We start from the raw sequence: 19,505 nt of genomic DNA, 5'->3' as shown, positions 1-19,505 counted from the left end.
ATGTCATCCAGAGGGACCTTGACAGGCTTGAGAGGTGGGCCTGTGCGAACATCATGAAGTTCAACAAGGCCAAGTGCAAGGTCCTGCACATGGGTCAGGGCAATCCCAAGCACAAATACAGGCTGGGCGATGAGTGGAGTGAGAGCAGCCCTGCAGAGAAGGACTTGGAGGTACTAGTGGTTAAACTACATCTGAAAAAGTGAAGACAGATACTGTTAGGCAATATAGCATAACACAGTATGGGCTGATTAGGAAGCATGCTCGACACTCACAACACACTCAACATCTGCAGCCCTTTCCACAGAAAGATATATCATCTTTCCTAAGTGTTTATCTTAAAGCCAATAAATTTGTTTGCAAAAGCTCTGGAAAAAAACAACACACCAAAAAACCTACATTCTCGAGATGACACTTTACTGTTAGTTCAAAATGTTCACAAGGCCATGTACAGCAGGAGCTGAGTTATTACAAATTTTGCCTCTACAGAGTACAAAAAAAATACTAAAGGAAATGGAGAAGAGTTAAAGCAATCTAAGAAAGGAACATATGAGAAAAGTAATGAATAACGTATGATTTTTTTTTAAAGTAAAAAGGACTGTTAAATGTCACCTGAATTTGCATCTTATTAAAGGAGCTGAAAAAACCCTCCACACTGCAAATCTTGGCATCGCTTGCCATAAAACAAAGCCAACTGTAACTGAGCAGTTAAAAGTAAAAATGTTTGTCTTCGTATTTCACCCTCTGACAAAATATAAACTTTATTAAAACAAAAAAAATAATCAAGTCGTACAAGAAGAAGAGGTTGCTGATACAAAAAAGCTTATCATAGAACTTCAGTATGTCTTAGCCCTCTAGTCAGAGTACTGGTTTAAAATAAACACATAGGTCACGCTACATGTGAAAGGCTTCTAGGCGCATTCTGTTTGGATCTTCTGGATGTCTCAGGGCAATTCCATATCGCAGCAGCAGCTCAATATAAGGTGGCCAAAATGAGTCATTGATTGTTACATAAGGGTCATGTGGTGTGTTCATTAATTTGTGTATAAGAATCTGGAAGACCAAAAGGATAAGATTTAGGAATGAACAAAAGAGCTAGATTTTTATCTCCTTTAACTGAATTTACACAAATTATTATAATGGGACACTTTTGTAGGCAATATAAGAAATACAAGACCACAGGAGAAATACAAGACCTGTTCAAGGTAGAAGTAAAATGAAGAACTTACAATTAACTTTATTACATCTTTTTTGATGTAAAAATTAGAATCAGAATTCTCCTTTTATCCAGACTAAGTTTTTCACCATCTGTCAAAAATTCTTAGTGTAACAGTGAATGCCTAAAAAAGCTGAACATGAAGGTGGATAAATCCTTATATAATTAATCTTTAAATCAGTATCTGTTAATTTAAGATTAAAACAATAAATAAGAGGGAAAGCTAGTTTTTTGGGAATCCCTTGCCTCAAAACCATAATGACTTACTGTCAACAAATAGTATTTCTCCCTCACTCTTTCAGATTTTAGCAGAAAAGAATGTCTATCTTAAAAGTTTTGTAAATTTCATTTTGCTAATCTAAAAAAAAAAAAAAAAAAAAAAAAAAAAAATCTGTCTTCTTAGATTGAGAAGAATTCTTTTTCCTGTATTTTGTGTCCTTCTGTAGGGAGTGTTAGAAATAAAAAAAGTCTGCACCTGTGAAAAGTTAAACATCATAGTCCTCCTCTAACTTCACTACATTTGCACATCAAATCTGTTTGCTCATCTCATAAATGGATTATCCAAATTCTTAATATCACTTCTTGTTTAAGTATGACAAGCACCTTACAACAATTCCTGTCCTCTTGAAGCTTCCTTACTCCTCCTTTGTTCCTTATCTAAATACAGAATTAGTTAATGGAGTTAAAAAAAAAAATCAGTTTTGACATTATTTTTCTGTTCTTGGAGACCATGTTTATGTCCTCATAATTCTGCTCATGGGGAATACTACACACAATACAGATTAAATAATCTTGCCTATCCCATGGTGCTCTCTCTATTCATCCCAGATATTTCACCTTTCTACTCAGAGCTTCTAAATGTTACAGCTTTCCCAATTTCAGTAGGTACAAAATATTCTGTCTGCCTCTTTATTGCTAAAGAAAAACTCAAAATCCTCACTACCAGACTTTACTCTTTTTTCATCAAGTGCTATTAAAAGAAAATTTGAAAAGAAAAAAAATACTGCTTTTCTTTTGCAGAACATTCTGAAGAATTGTTCCAGTTTATGTCTTTTGCACTTATCTGCCCCAATTATGAGTACTTACTCCAAATGCATTATTTTAGATGAATTGCTACTTAGTCTTTTCTGACATCTTATATTCCAAAATAGCCTTTATGGCTGTAAGTTTACATACATTTGTATTGTAAACAGTCTTTCAAATCTTAAACTAGTTCACTAAATTCTCAATCAGAAAGGAATAATCCTCAAACTGTTTAAAAGGAAAAGAATTACTAAATTTGTAAAAAATTTCAGCTCATTACTGGAATAAGAAGTAGTATAATAAAAATTCTGAGGTTTGCATGAGAAAAGTTTACTGCTTGCTTACTACTTAAGCTAATTTAATGAAGTAGGTACTGATATACCTAAATAATAGAAATGTATACACCTAGCTTGTCAAAGTGGATTTATTAAAAAAGTACACTTTCATTATTTAACAAACATACACATGGAGATTGAGGATTCAAACACTTTTGAAATTGAACAGGCACTTGAAGTTAGAACCAAGTTGCTCAACAAAAAAACCTCCCATAAAACAAAGATAAGGGACATTGACAGTTTACTCCAAGACAGTTAAAAATAAGTCTGAATTTTTGAAAGTAGTTATGTTCTTCCAAATGGAAGTCAGACATTACTTGGATGTGTTCACATTTTGAGGAGATTAACAACATCAGAAAAATATGAAGGGCAATTTTAAAGTATTAGAAGAGCTTTAAAATTTTAATTCAATAGGGAATGTGGCTGTTTTAAATTCTGATCTGTTTTCAAGCTCTGACTAATTTGGTATTAATAGGCATGCTGAGATACTTGAAGCATGTAAAATGATTTTGATGATGTAAGCCCAAAGTCTGAGCTTTAAATTGAAGTACAACGTCATAGTGATCATAGCACCTTAATACCAAGAAGTTGTTCATCAAGTTTTCTGTCAGGAAAAAACTCTTTCCCCCAGGGAAGACTTAAAACCATCTGAAGAGTGAGGATGGAGGAGGAATAGGAAATTTCACTTCAAACACTACATTGAAGACAAGAAGGAACAATGCTAGTGAAAAGATTTTTAATGCTCCTTCAAAATTATGCTTTGCAAATCAAATTGACAAATTGCACTGTGATTAAAAAGACACACTAAGCAATGCTGGCATACTTAGAAAATCGATTAGAAATGCATTAATCTGATTGATTTCCTCATACTAGGAGATAATCCAGATAGTACACAAGACTACACATTAATTGGTCCTTCTATAACTGTTATTGTATTATATTTCAGAAATACTTTTATTGAAACAGTATGAAGTATAGCATGAAATGGAACAATTCATTTTTTTCTTAAGCATAGGATTTGTCTCCTCTAATATGAGCCACTAAGGCTAATAAAACTTCTTTAAAATGATCATCATTAAATTAAGAAATAAGGGATAATAATTCCTCAGCTTAAACTGAAGATTTAGTTATCTGAATTATTGCCACATCTCTTGTAAAAAATTGGGCTTTTAATTTGATAGGAGTTAAAATAGAAATCTGACGTAACATTCTTAAACATTCTACTTTTCAATTAACTATCTTAACCATATGATATATATGGTTATTTACTTATTACTATATTATGAACAGATCTGAGTTTTGGAAAATCCCCCAAATCTCTACATAACAAAACAGTCTTACCTCTAAAATTTCATGCAGTGTTATCAGTTCTACAGCTGGCTTTTCAAAAGACTTCTGCAAAGACAACCACACCCCCAGCCAAATTAACAAAACCCAAAACTAAATAGTCAGGAAAAATGTTAACTGACAAAGAAAAATAATCACACAATTATTTGACTGCATAGTACAGAACAGATGAAGACTTTTAGTTAGATTTAGTCATGACAGAAATACAAGGTCGTATTTAAATCTACCAGTTCAGTATCATACACTTTAAATGTAATATTTTTTAATTAATTATTAAAAAAGATTAATCTTAAGCAATCATAGTATATCTACCTGGGTTTACATTTAAATAAAACCAAGTACATATTTATAATGTAGTATAGTGCAAAACATTCTATGAATATGATCTGTTAGGGAAAAAAAAATGTTTTTCATGAACTTTAGAAAAATGTTTACAATGCAAATTTGACACAGCTCAAGACTTCAGCTCATACTGCCTTAATATTTTTTCATGATTGGCCGATGAATATTTGTTTACTCTTACTTCAACTTCAATTAAAAAAATAGGCCAAGCTTAAGAAATAGAATAGTTAAAAATGAAAAAAAAAAAAAAATCATTAGAAAATTACTTGTTTTCATTTGTAGCAAGCAAATCAAGACATTTGCCTATAAATTGATATGGATTCCTTAGGCAGCACTGCCAACAAAGCTGCTTGTGCTGTTGCATGGTGAACCTGATTCTTTTATTTTTCAATTTTATCCTTTTTCCCCATCCACTTCACATTCAGCAAAATAAAGGAGATAATACAGCACTGGCAGCTGCTTACTCAGCACTGCTGTTGAATATGTCAACTTAAGTCCTAAGATATTAACAGCCATGCAGCACCTTATACAAAGTCCACTTCTGGAACAGAAAAGGAATACAAGCAATAAAGAATAATTTGTGAAAGGCAAGCTCTGGCTCCTTTTTTCCAGTCACAGTTCTTAATATTCTCACCTTCAGAAAGCCACAAGGGGGACATGGTGTCTGCTCCATGGAAGCCTTGCAAACCATGGAGCTAGGTCTCAATAATGCCTATCTTTGTGCCATTGTCCTGATACTAGGCTGAGGAAATAGAATCTACACTAAGAAGCTGCAAAAGGTTCCTTAGGGCAATCATGGAGATACTTCTTAACCTTGGCTGTTGTATTTCACTGGCCAAAAATACTACTTCGCAACTTAGGTAGTGGGTTCAATATTAATGTTTGAAAGTTGAAATTAGGTCATGACTTCAGTAATTACTAAAACTGATATACAAAGAATAAAATCTTAAGGAAATTAGTCTAAAGACATTTGCACTCTTACAGAACTAGCAAACTTAATTTGCTGGGTTTATAATATACATTGTGTATCTTGCTTTGCAAAATTATATTACTTATATATTTTAAGTGTCACCAATGTAATAAGTATCTCTAATTAATTAATGCTTATCAAGTCACTTCTAAGCAGGATGCTCAGCATATATTTAACCTGAAAGGCACCTTCTCCCTTCCATGAGATAGATTGGCATAAAGAATATTCCTCAACATATGACTTCTCATATTTCTTATCTTGAAAAAAATGTGTCTTTTTTTTTATCCAAGATTTAAAATGCAAGATAATTCTTACCTCAGTCACTACCTATACTAAAGGTGTTGGGCCAACAGAAGCTAACATGGGCTGCTGTGATTCAGTCTTGCCTCCCACTCCCAAATGCAGGTGCCTGGTAAAAGGAGGGTGGAACCAGAGCAGCGAGGCTTGGAGCAGTTCAGACTGCTCTGGAGCCATGCCCCACAGACATCAGCCCTGCACATTTGCCCTCACACAGAACTACTGAGAACACAGGAAGTCTCCATGAAGTGAAGCAAAATTACTGATGTACAGAGTTAAAAGAGTTCAGTGCTTCCAGAGTGTTGAACCGAGCTGATAATAGGTGTGAATAATGTGTTCCCCCAAATCAACATAGCAGCAAATTTCATTGGTAATGCCAAAAATTTGTATTTCTGACACAACAAAGAAAACAATATAGGTGAAAATGGCTGTCTCCCCTGCCTTCAGTTAATCACTTAGATGCAGATTACACGGGACCTGCAGTTGAGCCATTGAGATCCAACTGAGTCAAAAGACAGAGAAGCAGCTATGAATTCACAACGAGTGAAAAGAAAGAAAAAGACTTGTCAGAAAACAAACTGTGTTTAAGAGCTCAGGAAATGCATAAATAAAATTAAAACTAAGACAAGATAATATCTTGCTTGGAAATTTATCAAAATAAATTTTACATTTAAGTAAAATTAAAAGAAAGGTAGGTGGTGATTAATCCCTACACCTTGGGTGATTATTTTTTTCTTTAGATTTTAATAAGAAAAATTGCATGGAAGAGAGATGAAGGCAGGGGAGCTAATAAGAATTTCTGATAGTATAACAGAAGCTGAGAAAATTCAAGCAGTTGATTTCGCTCTGGGGCAGGAGATCTTAACATAAAATCTTCCTCAGAATTCTGAAACACACAAATGAATTCACTGTTTCTTATATTTAAAACATAGCTGAATATGACCACGAACAACTCGATCTAACTTTGACATTGCCACTACCTTGATGGTGTTGGAATGGAAGATCCCCAGAAATCACTTCCAGCCTATATTTTTCTACGACATACATAAATGAGAGCAAATAAACTGGTGTATCTCATTATAGGAAATATACTTTTAAGAAAATAATAATCATACATATGGGAAAAACAGATAATTGCTTAAAATGCATCTAGGAAAGTTGTCAGTGTTTGAAGAGGCATGTCCTAGAACAATTTTAAGATGAGTAAGAACTAGCAAATAGGGAGATGACATACCAGGCTGAAATCAGGAAATACATGATTGAAAGATGACAGTTAATTAAATCCCTGAAGCTTTAATTTCTTAATGTTGGAGCAAAATGTATCATATTTAGTAACAGCAGGAAACTGGAAGACATTGATATGCAGAAGAACTAAGATAGAATAAGATGGTTGAATTAGACTTTGAAAATGGACATCATGCCTTGAAGGCTTCGTGTGGTATTTTTATGTGCAAAATACGTACTTCTGTGCAAAAACAAGTCTTTTTTTTTTTTTTTTTTTTTTATTAAAAGCTCAGAGCTCATCAGTTGGAAATAACAGGAAGAAAAAGACAAGGATGTAATTAGTTGCTTTTGTGATGACTGTGAGCTAGTAGTTTTGTTTATAATACTGTTTTTTACCAGGTTCCAAAAAAGATGAATCCAAGTTGAAGCAAGTAGAGAAAAATAGGTATTATTAGTATAAGTCAGGGAACTGAAAAAAACCCTACCTTACAGGATAAGAACAAGAAAGCTTTGCTAGTTCAATTAGCCAAACGAAGAAAGAAAGTGTGTAAGATTGCTGTCTATAACTATCAGGAGGAATAAACACAAGAAAGAAAGAGCTATTCTAGGGACAATACTGGCATAAGAATACATGGATCTGTGTTAGACATGAACAAATTTAGACTGGAAATTAGGAGATAGTTTCTAACCATAGTACTGAGGTACTAGAACAAACCCCAACAGAAACGGTAGTAACAAAAATAATTAGTTTTAAAATGGAGCTCAATGATAATATTGAAGAAATTATATTATGCAGTTGTCTGAAATAACAGGGAACTATATTGAAGAAATCCTTTCTATTTCTGTGTTCTGAAGTGTGTCTGAAATCAAAAATCAACCTCCACCTTTTTTGTAGCTTTTGTAACTATTGTTTCAAATAGTAATGGTAAAAGGTTTATTTTTACTGCAGATTTTGAATTTATTATGCAAAATACTCCCTGACTGCCTATTTTCCTTAACGTTTTAAGATAATTTTTGGCCCAGTTTGCCTGAACAGAAACTGATGGTTAACATTCCAAACTACGCTATAATTATAAACACTTGTCCTTATTATTGTTCCAAAAACATTGTGAGACAATTAAAATTTGCTTTGCCAAGGGAAATATGAAGCCACTTGCCTAGTCCAGTAAAAAAGAAAATGGAACAATTTGGAGTGAACCCATCACCATTTCCAAATTTGGCACAGCTTGCAGTTCAGTAAGAAATACAATACATTGCTATGCATCTCATTGGGTAAAGGATATACGCATTAAAAAAGAAAATATCCAGCTGCAAACAGCCTTAAATAATATAAGCCAGCGTGAAAAATATCAATTAAACCTAAAGGATCAGCAGTATGAACTCTACTTATTTCAAAATAGAACTGCAGATTCTATACTAGTGACTTTAAAAAGATATTGCATCTAATTAAACAGAAATTGCACATTCCAAATTTAACAGCTACTAAGAAAATCTTACCTTCTTTTTAGTACTTCCACCGTTCTCTGGAATGGGAAAATGTTCTCCTAGGAATTCACCCAGAGCATTCGAGAGTCCTTCCTTATACGACTTTACTTTCGACATTTTATTTTGCAGTTGTTGAAGTGCTCTAACATTCAAATTAATAGTAAAAACATAGCAATAGAATATGAAATTCAATAAAATAATTGAAAAGTTCTTCAGTAAAAAAATCCCTTATTTTCTATTGTTGTGAATTCAACATCTTGAATCACAGGATATAAGCAGAGAGTAGCAATATTTTTCATGTTTCAGATATGGATTACTGAGTTATTATTTGATCTATTTAACAAAACAAGGAGTATGTTTTAAGAGTTTGTTTGCTCATTTTCTTTTGTTGATATTTAAATTCTTCAATATAAAAACACTGTTGAAATACCTTTTTCTGGAAAGTTGTTCAGTTTGGGTTTTCATCTCTTCTTCAATTCTACTAAGAGCAGCTACTACCTGCTCCTGTTCCTCCTGCCACTGCTGTTCTCTTTGAAACATGAAAAGTAGGAAATGGCACAACAGATAAGTAGTTTTCCTGGACACTCAAAAAAATAATGCGTGGTAAAAAAAGCTTACAGCATTCATAAGTCCACATTATTGTATTACCTTTTCAGATCTTCTTCCAGTTGTTCATTCTTTGACTGAACTGTTGCCAGCACCATTTCAAGATCATTCTTTGTTTTCTGCAACTATAAAAAAGTAAAAATAAACCTAGAGTTTGCAGATAACCCAGTGGTATTTGTTCTGTGTAAGGTTACATCTATAAATCTGGTAAAGAGGGCCAAAATTATCTGTGATTTCTTAAAAAAATATGGCTATGGAGTGACAGACTATTTTTTTAAATCCACTTGGAGCTATTCAAAATGTTACTGTCACCAGCTGCCTATTAGTGTCTTACTGAAGCTCTGTAAAACGTAGTTGATTGTACCTGAAGCAGACTATGGAGGACACACGTGAACTGCTCATCTCATGAAAGACTGAGGAGAAGATATCTGCTCTATCAGGGCTGTGTTGTCTAAATCATTGCAACTGCTTGCAAGAATGAATCATGCTAATTGCACCAACATAAAGCATACAGCACTCAGAAGACAAACCTGCTGCAAAGAAAGACTAATTGCATCCATTAATTAAATGGCCTACAGTGATATGGACATAATTGGGAAAGGAAAGAGGGAGAAATAAAAATACTGCAGCCAGAAGATAGGGAAGAGTGGACTCTCAGTGGACTGGGTCTTTCATTAATGCATTATGTTCTACAAAGTAGTATTTCTAATAGTTTATGTTTTTTTTAATGCAAAACTATGATTTGGATATATTTTGTCTCCTTCCATACAAACTATGAGAACTTTTATATTTATATTTCACAATAAAAATTGTGAAAATATTCTACAGAAGCAATTATGCTCTATATATGCAACATCTGAAAAAAAATTTGAAATCCTCAACAAGACAGGCCACAAAATAGGATATCAGATCAAATATGCCATAGCAATACAGTCAAATGAAAGTGTGCAACCAAACAACTCTTAATAGCAGCTGGGTTCCCTGTTGTGAGTGATACTAGAGGGAAGAAACCTGGTAGGAACAAGAAAACCAGAAGTGTTTGGGTTTTTTTAAGCCATAGCCACAGGAATATTCACTGGTCATGTTGCATACCTATGTCCAATGCTACCCCCAAGGCATTCTTGATCTTTCTCTTTCTTCCAAAGCCGGAAGAACTCAAATTATTTGCAGATTATTGCCACAGAACTCTGGATCTAAGAATACTGACTCTTCTGTGTAACATGTAATGTTACATTATTTTATATCAGTATGAAATGCAATATTTAAAGTTTCCATTTAAAAGACCATTCATTACAACTAGGAAATTTAGTAGCTGTAATACAGGGGAAGAAACACATTAGAACAACAGTGCCTGAAGAAACATACACAGTATCTTAGCAGTAGTCCACCACAGGAGTGGTCATAGGAAACTGCAACAATTGTATATACTTTTTTATTTTTTTCAACAAAAATTAATTATCTCGTAACAAACAAAAAGACTTACCTCTTCTTTTCCTAATGCTAACAGTACATCTGGATTGTTAGAAATTACTGAAAAATAAAATGAATTGGGTTTTTTGCATCAGATGATATAGACTTGTTTACATTGAAAAGCAGCCTGGCTAGAGAGAAACTTTTGTAGTCTCTAAAAAACTAGCTTGGCTGTCAGCAGCAGTGGTGTCCTGCTGGGCTAACCTACTGTCACTTTTCATCAAGTTAAATTAGACTGAAACAAGTGTGGTATTAATGCTTCTGTGTTATTTTTTATACCTGAACTAGCTCAGGTATATAGGTATAGGTACATTAATACTGAAATGCAAAGTACAGTCATACTTCAAGCCTGTTTTTTTCAGTGGAAGGTATTCAATCAGTATTACCAATGTGGGCAATCAAATTCTTCCAGTCTTCCAGTTCCTTCTTGAAAAGCCTCCCACATGCTTGATCAGGATTGTAAAACCTATCAGACTTCAAGAACTTAAAAAGCAAGTCACCATCCTTACTGTCCACAAGAACATCAACATGTAGGGAGAGGAAAGGCCCAGGAAGGCCTGTATCCTAACTCCAACCCAGAGCAATAGCAGTACTTAAGGGAAAGTACAGTACTATTCAAGGATGTGGTAATGTTCCCCAGAATGTTTCTGCAAAAGGCAGCAATTTATGGGTCATGGATTTTCTGAATAAAAAGTGAATTGTTGTATTTGATAGCCTTCAAAGGACTCCAGTCAATTCTCAGTTCCATCTCAACTTGCAGCATCTGCATAAACGTATGACTTTTGAAAAATTGAAGCATTTGAATCTATTAAGAGGAAAAATGAAAGCTACTCTAACAGATTTAAATCTTAATATGATAGGGATATTTTTTGTCCAAGCTTGGGCTCTGAATCTCTAATCCTAATTACTTCAAGAAAAGCTTTTCCTTTAACAAAAAGGAAAACCCTTAACTTTCTCATAAAAGCATTAAATATCTCCTAAATACAAACCAGTTGATTTCATAAATGTATAAAAGTACTTTTTTGGTAAAGTAATTTTATAGTTTTTATCTCCACAAATTTTGAGAAGCCTTAGATCAGCAGTTTTAAAAGGAGTGTTTGTTCCGAGATTAAAATCAGCAAAACTACTGAGTTCAAAGTGCATTAAATTACATGTCACAATAAAATCCCTTTTACTTAGAGAGAGAATTACTGTCTCTAAATTTTGACAGAAAATTTGAGTAGAGTGCTCCCAAATCAAGCTTATGTTTAAGAGCTGTGGGAGGTAGTGGTCTGTGCTATTATTAGAGCAAGATTTCTTTAATGACATGAATATCCTACATACACATGATAAAATTCATTGGTGTGCTTCTATTGACATTCACTGGTGTATTTGAAGAAACCCATACAACTCCTTCCCCTGTCCACCCCCTGTGATTATTGTGGGCCCTCACTAACTGGAATTATCAATTTCTACTATTGGTTTCTAACACTTCTTCATTTTTAGCTACGTAACCCTGAGTACATGCTTCCCATTCAATATTCATATTGTGTGAGTATTAGAAGAGAAGGCCACATCTTGCTAGGAAAGAAATCACTAACCCTTATTTATGAAGGAACAATGCAGATGTAAGACACTGGGAGAACACATTATGGCAGCTGCTGCTATAAAGAACACAGGTTGTTCTACCTTCTATCAGTTAAAGCTTTTTCAGTTATGAATTGCTACACTTCCAAAAATCAGATGTACTATGTATCACTAGGCAACGCTGTTTGACAATTACTAAGCAAAATACTACCAGATGCTAGGAATGTAAAAGCAACTGCTATGCGTATGTTTATACAGTAACTCCTATTAAAATGGAATTTGGCAGAATACTGATATTTTGCAAAGAAAAATAGAAATTATGCAGGGACCACAACTGTTTTATATGGTTTAAAATACGGTTGCTTCCACTTCCTTATTTTGCAAAGGTAAAACTTAAATTCTATTTTTATGAGCCAAATGCTTGTTAAAAAGTTTTAATTCAGCTGATTTAGCAGCTCTAGAGCTACATAAATAGTACCAGAAATTGAGAAAGAACAAGAGACTAAAGTAAAAGCTTTGCAAAAATAAAATTTGCATTGTGGATTCAAGTCTGTTTGCCAATATTGTGCCCAAAGAAATGTAGAATTGCCAAGTTATAACCTCAGAAAATAAGGTTTAAAATTGAAATGCTGACATGCCCTCATTTACAAGAAATGAACCGGCCATTACTAAAAGTGGAGACTAAAGTAACAAGACAGCCTGACATGCATGCTCTACTAGCAAATTGTGTGAAATTAGAATTTCTGCTATACCTTTTTGGATATATTCAGCCAATATTTTCAATTAAGTAATTCCTCCTTCAAAACAAACAGTAGGTAGAAAGGAGCCAAGATGGACAGAGAAGATGTATGAAAATGAGGAGTCTACTGTGCTTACAAGCACTATAGCTCTATTCAAATTCTTAGCAGCAACTTTTTTTCTTCCCTCAGAAAGGTAGCCATAAAGGCAAAGCTTTTCCTGCAAAATATTATTTGCATTATAATATGCATAAATCATTCCTCTAGTACAAAATCAAGATTTCTAATAATAAATCTTATCACCTGGGAACAAGTATGAATGGCTAAGCAAACCAAGTCAGCAAGCCAATAAAAATACGTCAAGCCCCAAGAATATTTTTAAGCAAATAGCTTAAAGTTCAAAATAATTACATATTTTACTAAGGAAACCTAACATCTCCAGGTATTTTACCCGGACTAAAACTGTAAGTGCTTTCAATTCATTTGCTTTAAGCCAGAAGCTTATTCATGAGCAGCAGCTAAGAACCAGTTTTTCCCAAATTCATTCAATGTCATACTTTTGGTCTACATACCTCTAAGAAGCATTTGAAGCTGACTATTCTTAGAGACAGGTGTACAAAGCACAGGAACTATGAATTTATTCTAATACTCTATTCTATTTAGAAGAAAGAAAAACTTTTTTTTTCCAGCTCCTATTATTTGATCACAGTATGCAGCAAGTACATGAACTTTGAAAGAAGCTGGAAAAGTGACTTAAATGTTCATCTGAAAATGCATTCCAATCTGGCCAAATGACAAAATACTGGAAATTACCATCTGCTGTCTAAACCAGATTCCTATCATTTTCTAAACACTAAAAAAACCGAGCCTCTTCTGGCATAAAAATATTCAAATGAGTCAGTTTATCCATTTAAAGATTAACTACTAAGTTTTACTAGGTTGAAAGGTGCTAACAGGTCCTTGACAGGAGACATAACAGTGAGTGCTACCAGAATACTGATGATAATGTAGTGCGAACTACTACTTAGAAGTCTCCAAATGGGAGATGTGAAAAAACAGATTACTTTATTCACACTTAGATTCTGAATGGTTTTATTTTCAGTATCTGGCCACATCAGCCTTGCAACAGAGTAAAATCAGTCAGCACTGACGCTTATGTACAAAAAGAATTTTGAAGAACTGAGGAATTTATACCTTTTGACTGATAATGCCTAACAAAATATGAGAGGTACCACTTGTCTCAGTGGTCTGTGCTTCTCAGGATCCATAAGTGATCTGGATTCCTGTGTTGTTAAAATGAAATGTCTTTTACCACCTTTTCTTGACCTGAAATCTCTGGCCCCTGTTAAATCAAAGATAGATATTTTATTATGGTGTAATGGGCTTACCGCTAAAGGTTTACTTCAAAGTTTCAGCTAGTACGTCATAATACAACACACTTTTGTGAAGTATTAATAATAAAAATCAAGAATGTATGGTTAAAAATATGTCTGGGTGAATTATTGTTAGTTTATTAGCAGTACTTGGAAAGATAAAAAATATGTCAGCTTCTTAAAAGACAAAATTATTTGCCAAAGTCATTCTGTCCTAAAAAGTAAATACAAATGGAAGACGGAGAAGAAACAATCACAGAAAGGAGAAACCTTAAGGAGGGTAACAGCATACTGAACTTTTGTTATTTTGATAGGTGATCTGCTAACAGTTATTTTTCCATTTAACTAACTGATGAATGGTGATATGAATCATGCATTTATTTGTCCAGAATCATAAGATTTAGTAGAATTCACTTTGAATTCTAAGTTCACTTAGAACTGAAGTACCAGAAGAATACAGAAATGAAACATACATGCTACTGTGGGAAGTATTTAATTTAATGTTTTAATAGTTATAATGCAAAAATACAAACCAGCAGACATTTGATATATACACAGTTTAAGATGCCTAGATGAAAGAGACTTTGCAGAAGTTTAAGTATACCTTACATGGAAGCAGTTACTTACTTTCAGGAGTTCTTTTTTGCCATTGATTGTATTCCGCTTGTAAAGCTTTCACTCGCGTTATTAACAAGGAAAGCTGTGCAAGAAGAAAAGAAGCATTTCTTGAAGTGTGTTGAGTTGCCATGGAGTAAAATGAGATAGTACAGGATAGAAATTCAATTAAGTTCATACAGCAGAAAACAAAAGACCATCTATTACAATAGACCACTTATTCCTTCAAAAGATTTAAAAAGCCACTCACAGGGATCAAGAAACATTTTTATTCTTTTTTCAAAAGGGGGAAATCAGAAGAAGTCAGAGTTGGCATTTTTCCCCCAATTTCCTCTGTAATATCAGACAATAACCACAACTGAAGATGAGCCGCTAGAAGCAATGACAATACTTCACATCCCCACTCCTTAGATGCATGGCTGATACACATTTAAGGTTAATGGACTGTGCTTGATATGTGTGATTACTAAACAAATGATTGGCTTCCAAAAAATCAGTAGTCAAATAAATCTTCTATCAAAATGACATCTGTGGACTCAACAAAAAATGCTTTAGAAATAGTGCTCTAGCTCACTGTAATCACTGAAAATACAGGAGCAGTAAGAAAAAACACCAGTTCAGAAAAGTTTATTAAAAAAACCCTAAGTAAACAACATAGATTTAAAAAAATGTACTTATTTAAATATCTTACAATGTTCTAGAGAAAGAATATATTCATTATTACTATTCCACTTCTTGAAACTGACTACACCTGTAATTTTTCTCCAAATACACTGTAAATTACATAGAGATATCATATTACAAGTAATCTGGTAAGAAATTAAGCATACATTTAAATACAAAAGGTACTGCTAATATGGTCAAACATTCCGTAAAAAGCACTGCATATTGTATTTGGCTTTTCATCAACTAAAAAGAGAAAAATATGCTAAGAATCATCAGCTGAGTTCTTATTATAAAAATATCAAGAATTGACAACTTAAGCTTAGCTTTTCACTACTCAGAATAACTTTGTAAAGTGCATCTTCAAAAGCCAACCTTTTAAAATAAAGGAAAAGAAAACAAACCCCAAACAAAAGAAAAAATCACCATACAAACATTTCTTATTTTCTAGATCACGTGGTGTCATCTCTTTTGTAATGGAGCACTACTCTTGGCAGTACCATCAGCTCATTCTTTGTTGCTTTAAACTTGATAAAAAAGGATGTACGAAATGTTCTGGATGTTCCAGTAACTGGACAAAAAAACCCTTTCCAATAAGTTAACACTTCCATTCAGCAACCTTAAATCAAGGACTGTCTTTTCAACAGACAAATACATACAGCAAATATGTACATCAGATGCCTCTCTCTCATGCCCTATATACATTCTTCACAAAATACGCTGCTCAGTAAGTACCCCTTTACATCGTAGACCAGGATCAGACCCCAAATGTAAAGGATAAAACCAGAGAGTACACGGCAAGATTACAGTCTTGAGGTGATTAAGGAATGAACATTAGTAACAAGGTCAACAGCAAGGAAGAAAAACATAGCTTCTTTGCCAGCTATAATGAAAATAGAATAGAATGGTTCCAGTTGGAAGGGACCTACAACGATCATCTAGTCCAACTGCCTGACCACTTCTGGGCTGACCAAAAGTTAAAGCACATTGAGAGCATTGTTCAAATGCCTCTTGAACAATGACAGACTTGGGACATCGACCACCTCTCTAGGAAGCCTGTTCCACTGCTTGACCACCCTCTCGATAAAGAAATGCTTCCTAATGTCAAGTCTGAACCTCCCCTGGCACAGCTTTGACCCATTCCCATTCATCCTGTCACTGGGTAGCAGGGAGAAGAGATCAGCACCTCCCTCTCCAATTCTCCTCCTCAAGAAGCTGTAGAGAGCAATGAGGTTGCCCCTCAGCCTCCTTATCTCCAAACTAGACAAGCCCATAGTCCTCAGCTGCTCCTGGTAGGATGTGCGTTCCAGCTCTCGTCACCAGCTTTGTTGCCCTCCTCTGGACTTCATGCAAGGACCTTCACGCAAGGACCTTCATGTCCTTCGTAGATTGTGTGACCCAGAACTGCACATAGTACTCAAGGTGAGGCCGCACCAACGCTGAATACAGCAGGATAATCACCTCTTTTGACTGGCTGGTTGTGCTGTGTTTGATGCACTCAGGATGTGGTTTGCCCTCTTGGCTGCCAAGGCACACTGCTGACTCATATTGAGCTTAGCATCAAACCAGCACCCCCAGACCCCTTTCTGCAGGGCTGCTCTCCAGCCACTCCTCGCCCAGTTCATACTTGTGCCCAGCGTAACTCCACCATAGGTGCAGAATCCAACATCTGTTCTTGTTAAATGTCACGCCATTAATCATTGCCCAGTGCTCCAATCTATCTAGATCCCTCTGCAAGGCCTCTTATCCCTGGAGAGTCAACAGCACCTCCCAGTCTGGTATCATCAGCAAACTTGCTAATGGTGCATTCAACTCCTGCTTCCAGATCATCGATAAAAATATTGAACCAGACTGGCCCTAGAATTGAGCCCTGAGGAACACTGCTGGTGACCAGTCACCAGCCAGATGTAGCCCCATTCACTACAACCCTTTGAGCCCTGCCCTTCAGCTAGTTCTTCGCCCAGCATACCGTGTACCTGCTCATCTCACAGTTCGACAACTTGTCCAGAAGAATGCTGTGATGGACAGTATCAAAAGCCTTTCCAAAATCTAGAAAAACTACATCCACCACCTTTCCCTTCATCCACTAGGCAGGTGACCTTATCATAGAAGGATATCAAATTAGTTAAACAGGACTTTCCCTTTGTGAAACCATGTTGACTCTGCCTGCCGATTGCATTGTTCTTTAAATGTCTTTCAACAGCACCCAGTATGATCTCCATAACTTTTCCAGGTACTGAGGTTAGACTAACAGGTCTGTAGTTTCCTGGGTCAATACAAGTGCCTATGTTAGGGCTGCAATAACATCCCAAGAAAGTTGCTGACAGACGATATAACATGACCTTTTCCTCTCCTCCCTACTTTCTATTATGAAGTGCAATCTTATTTTCATCTTAATTGGCAACTCCATTTAATCACTGTCTTGCTATGACAGTTTTCAAGAAAAGCATATCTCGGAAGTTTAAGTATTAATTACAAGGGTACAATGTGCTTCAGTAAAGCTGCAAAGAAACATAAAAACCTCAGTCTACACCCAATTAAAATGACACAAAATTTATTTCTACTTAGAGGTTTTTATCTAGAATCCTGAAAGGAGAAAAAGGTTGTATTTTATGCATTTGAATATGCATCTTCCTTTATTTATTCTGATTAAATAATAGTTTAGAACATACATTATTAGCAGCAAGAGTTTAATGTCATTACACAGGCATTAAAACATCTGAATGTATTCAACAGATACATCTCTGAAAAGTGCTCTTTTTATTAATTATTCAGTCAAGTGTATTGAATTAACCATCTGAATACTCTTACTGAAGTCACATAAGATGGCGATTTATAAGACCTACATATTTTACCCAACCAGCCCAATGTTTAACTATTTATACTTTCTGAATTTGGGGTCCTCATATGAATTCTATTTTAAAGGCTCCTATTTAGAATTTATGAACAACTAAACAGTGAGCCAGCATTGCCTTTTTGCATGTTCCCCAAAATTTGAGGGATACAGGAGCTCACGTTCGTGCACTCAGCATCACTCTGTTCATTCTAATTCAAGCACATCCATTTCCTACCAATATCCACAAAGGGAACAACTGCAATTGGCAAATACAAACTTCCAGAGCCAAACTAAAGTGATCAATACAGTTTCACAAATTACTTATACACCGATTAGAAAATAGTCCAAATGGGTATTGAAGTTACATACCACTCCATTTTGCTGCCTATGTTAAGTCATTTATCAATTGTGTGGCAGGACTGCATGGAACCTTTTTGCTATACACAAATGCAACTTTTCAGTATTTGCTAGACACATACTTCAGCATACAGCTTCAAAGTTAATAAGAGTAAAGCTGTCAACTTTAGAGAGTAAGTTTAGTTTCCTTCTTTTGGAAACACACCGTATCTTTAAAGAAAACCAAATATTTTGTAGAGAATAAAAAAAAAAAAAATTGTCTTACCGTGGTATCTAATTTTGGCAGTGTTTTTCCTCCTTGTACCTTTAGCTTGCTCTGGCACTTGATAGAAAATAAACAAAACAAACATTTACTTACTCTTCCCTTTTGTAAGAAGGGAACACAATGCTTAGAAATTGAACAGAAGTTGTTTAATATAGGAATAAAAGAGTTGACTTGGCTCCTACCACATCCCTCAGAGCCTGACCCAGAACAGCAAATTAAGAAATATTTTGAAATCATACCACAGTACAGCTAAGAAAAGATGTATGATTTGAGGGAAAAGGCAAGTCATGAGGGAAAAGTTCATACAGGGAAAGACACTGACCAGATGAAGAACATGAGAAACTGGGAAGAGTGAGTCATGGACAAGGCTGAATGGGGAAGCTGCTGAGAAGTTAACACATTTGCTGCTACTATTCTGGCTCTCCAAACAGAGCAATCACATTATAATACACATTTTCAGTTTTAACTCATTTAGGGCAGTATACTGTACACTTCAGAAATGGTCTCATTTTCAGAAGTGCACTACATCAGCTCCCATGACTGCAATGGGATATATATTAAGCCTGAAATTCAAGCCACCACTGATATCCAAGGCTTCATCAGGAGATGCCTGCTAAACTCCTTTGTGTTTTATAACTGTCAGCAATTTAACCTGCCCCATGACAGGGCAGGATGTATTCTATTAAGCAGTAAAACTAATAAGCAGTACTTTGGAAACCTTGCTGTTAATGTTTTGGAACCAAAACACAATACAGGATTTCTCCAATAAAAACTGCTAATG

General features: G+C 34.9%; 1 protein-coding gene across 3 annotated transcripts in view; it reads right to left on the bottom strand.

Moving 5' to 3' along the window:
• Nucleotides 1-397: 397 nt before the first annotated feature.
• CENPK (centromere protein K) overlaps nt 398-19,505 on the bottom strand; it is a 42,115-nt gene continuing 23,007 nt past the window's right edge. For 2 of the 3 annotated variants that reach the window (XM_030004492.2, XM_030004494.2), the window contains 8 exons: nt 18,725-18,781; nt 14,616-14,688; nt 10,326-10,372; nt 8,885-8,967; nt 8,667-8,774; nt 8,249-8,378; nt 3,913-3,966; nt 398-1,050 (listed from right to left, as the gene is read on the bottom strand). In XM_030004492.2, the coding sequence (XP_029860352.1) occupies nt 892-1,050; nt 3,913-3,966; nt 8,249-8,378; nt 8,667-8,774; nt 8,885-8,967; nt 10,326-10,372; nt 14,616-14,688; nt 18,725-18,781 (711 nt within the window). In that variant the 3' untranslated portion in view covers nt 398-891. The remainder of the gene's footprint in view (nt 1,051-3,912; nt 3,967-8,248; nt 8,379-8,666; nt 8,775-8,884; nt 8,968-10,325; nt 10,373-14,615; nt 14,689-18,724; nt 18,782-19,505) is intronic. The other variant, XM_030004493.2, reaches the window with a different exon arrangement.

The sequence above is a fragment of the Aquila chrysaetos genome, chromosome Z, assembly GCF_900496995.4.
Source record: "Aquila chrysaetos chrysaetos chromosome Z, bAquChr1.4, whole genome shotgun sequence".
NCBI classification, from domain to species: Eukaryota; Metazoa; Chordata; class Aves; order Accipitriformes; family Accipitridae; genus Aquila; species Aquila chrysaetos.
Note: the sequence above shows the minus strand (reverse complement) of the source record. Positions and strands in the feature narration are given on the sequence as shown.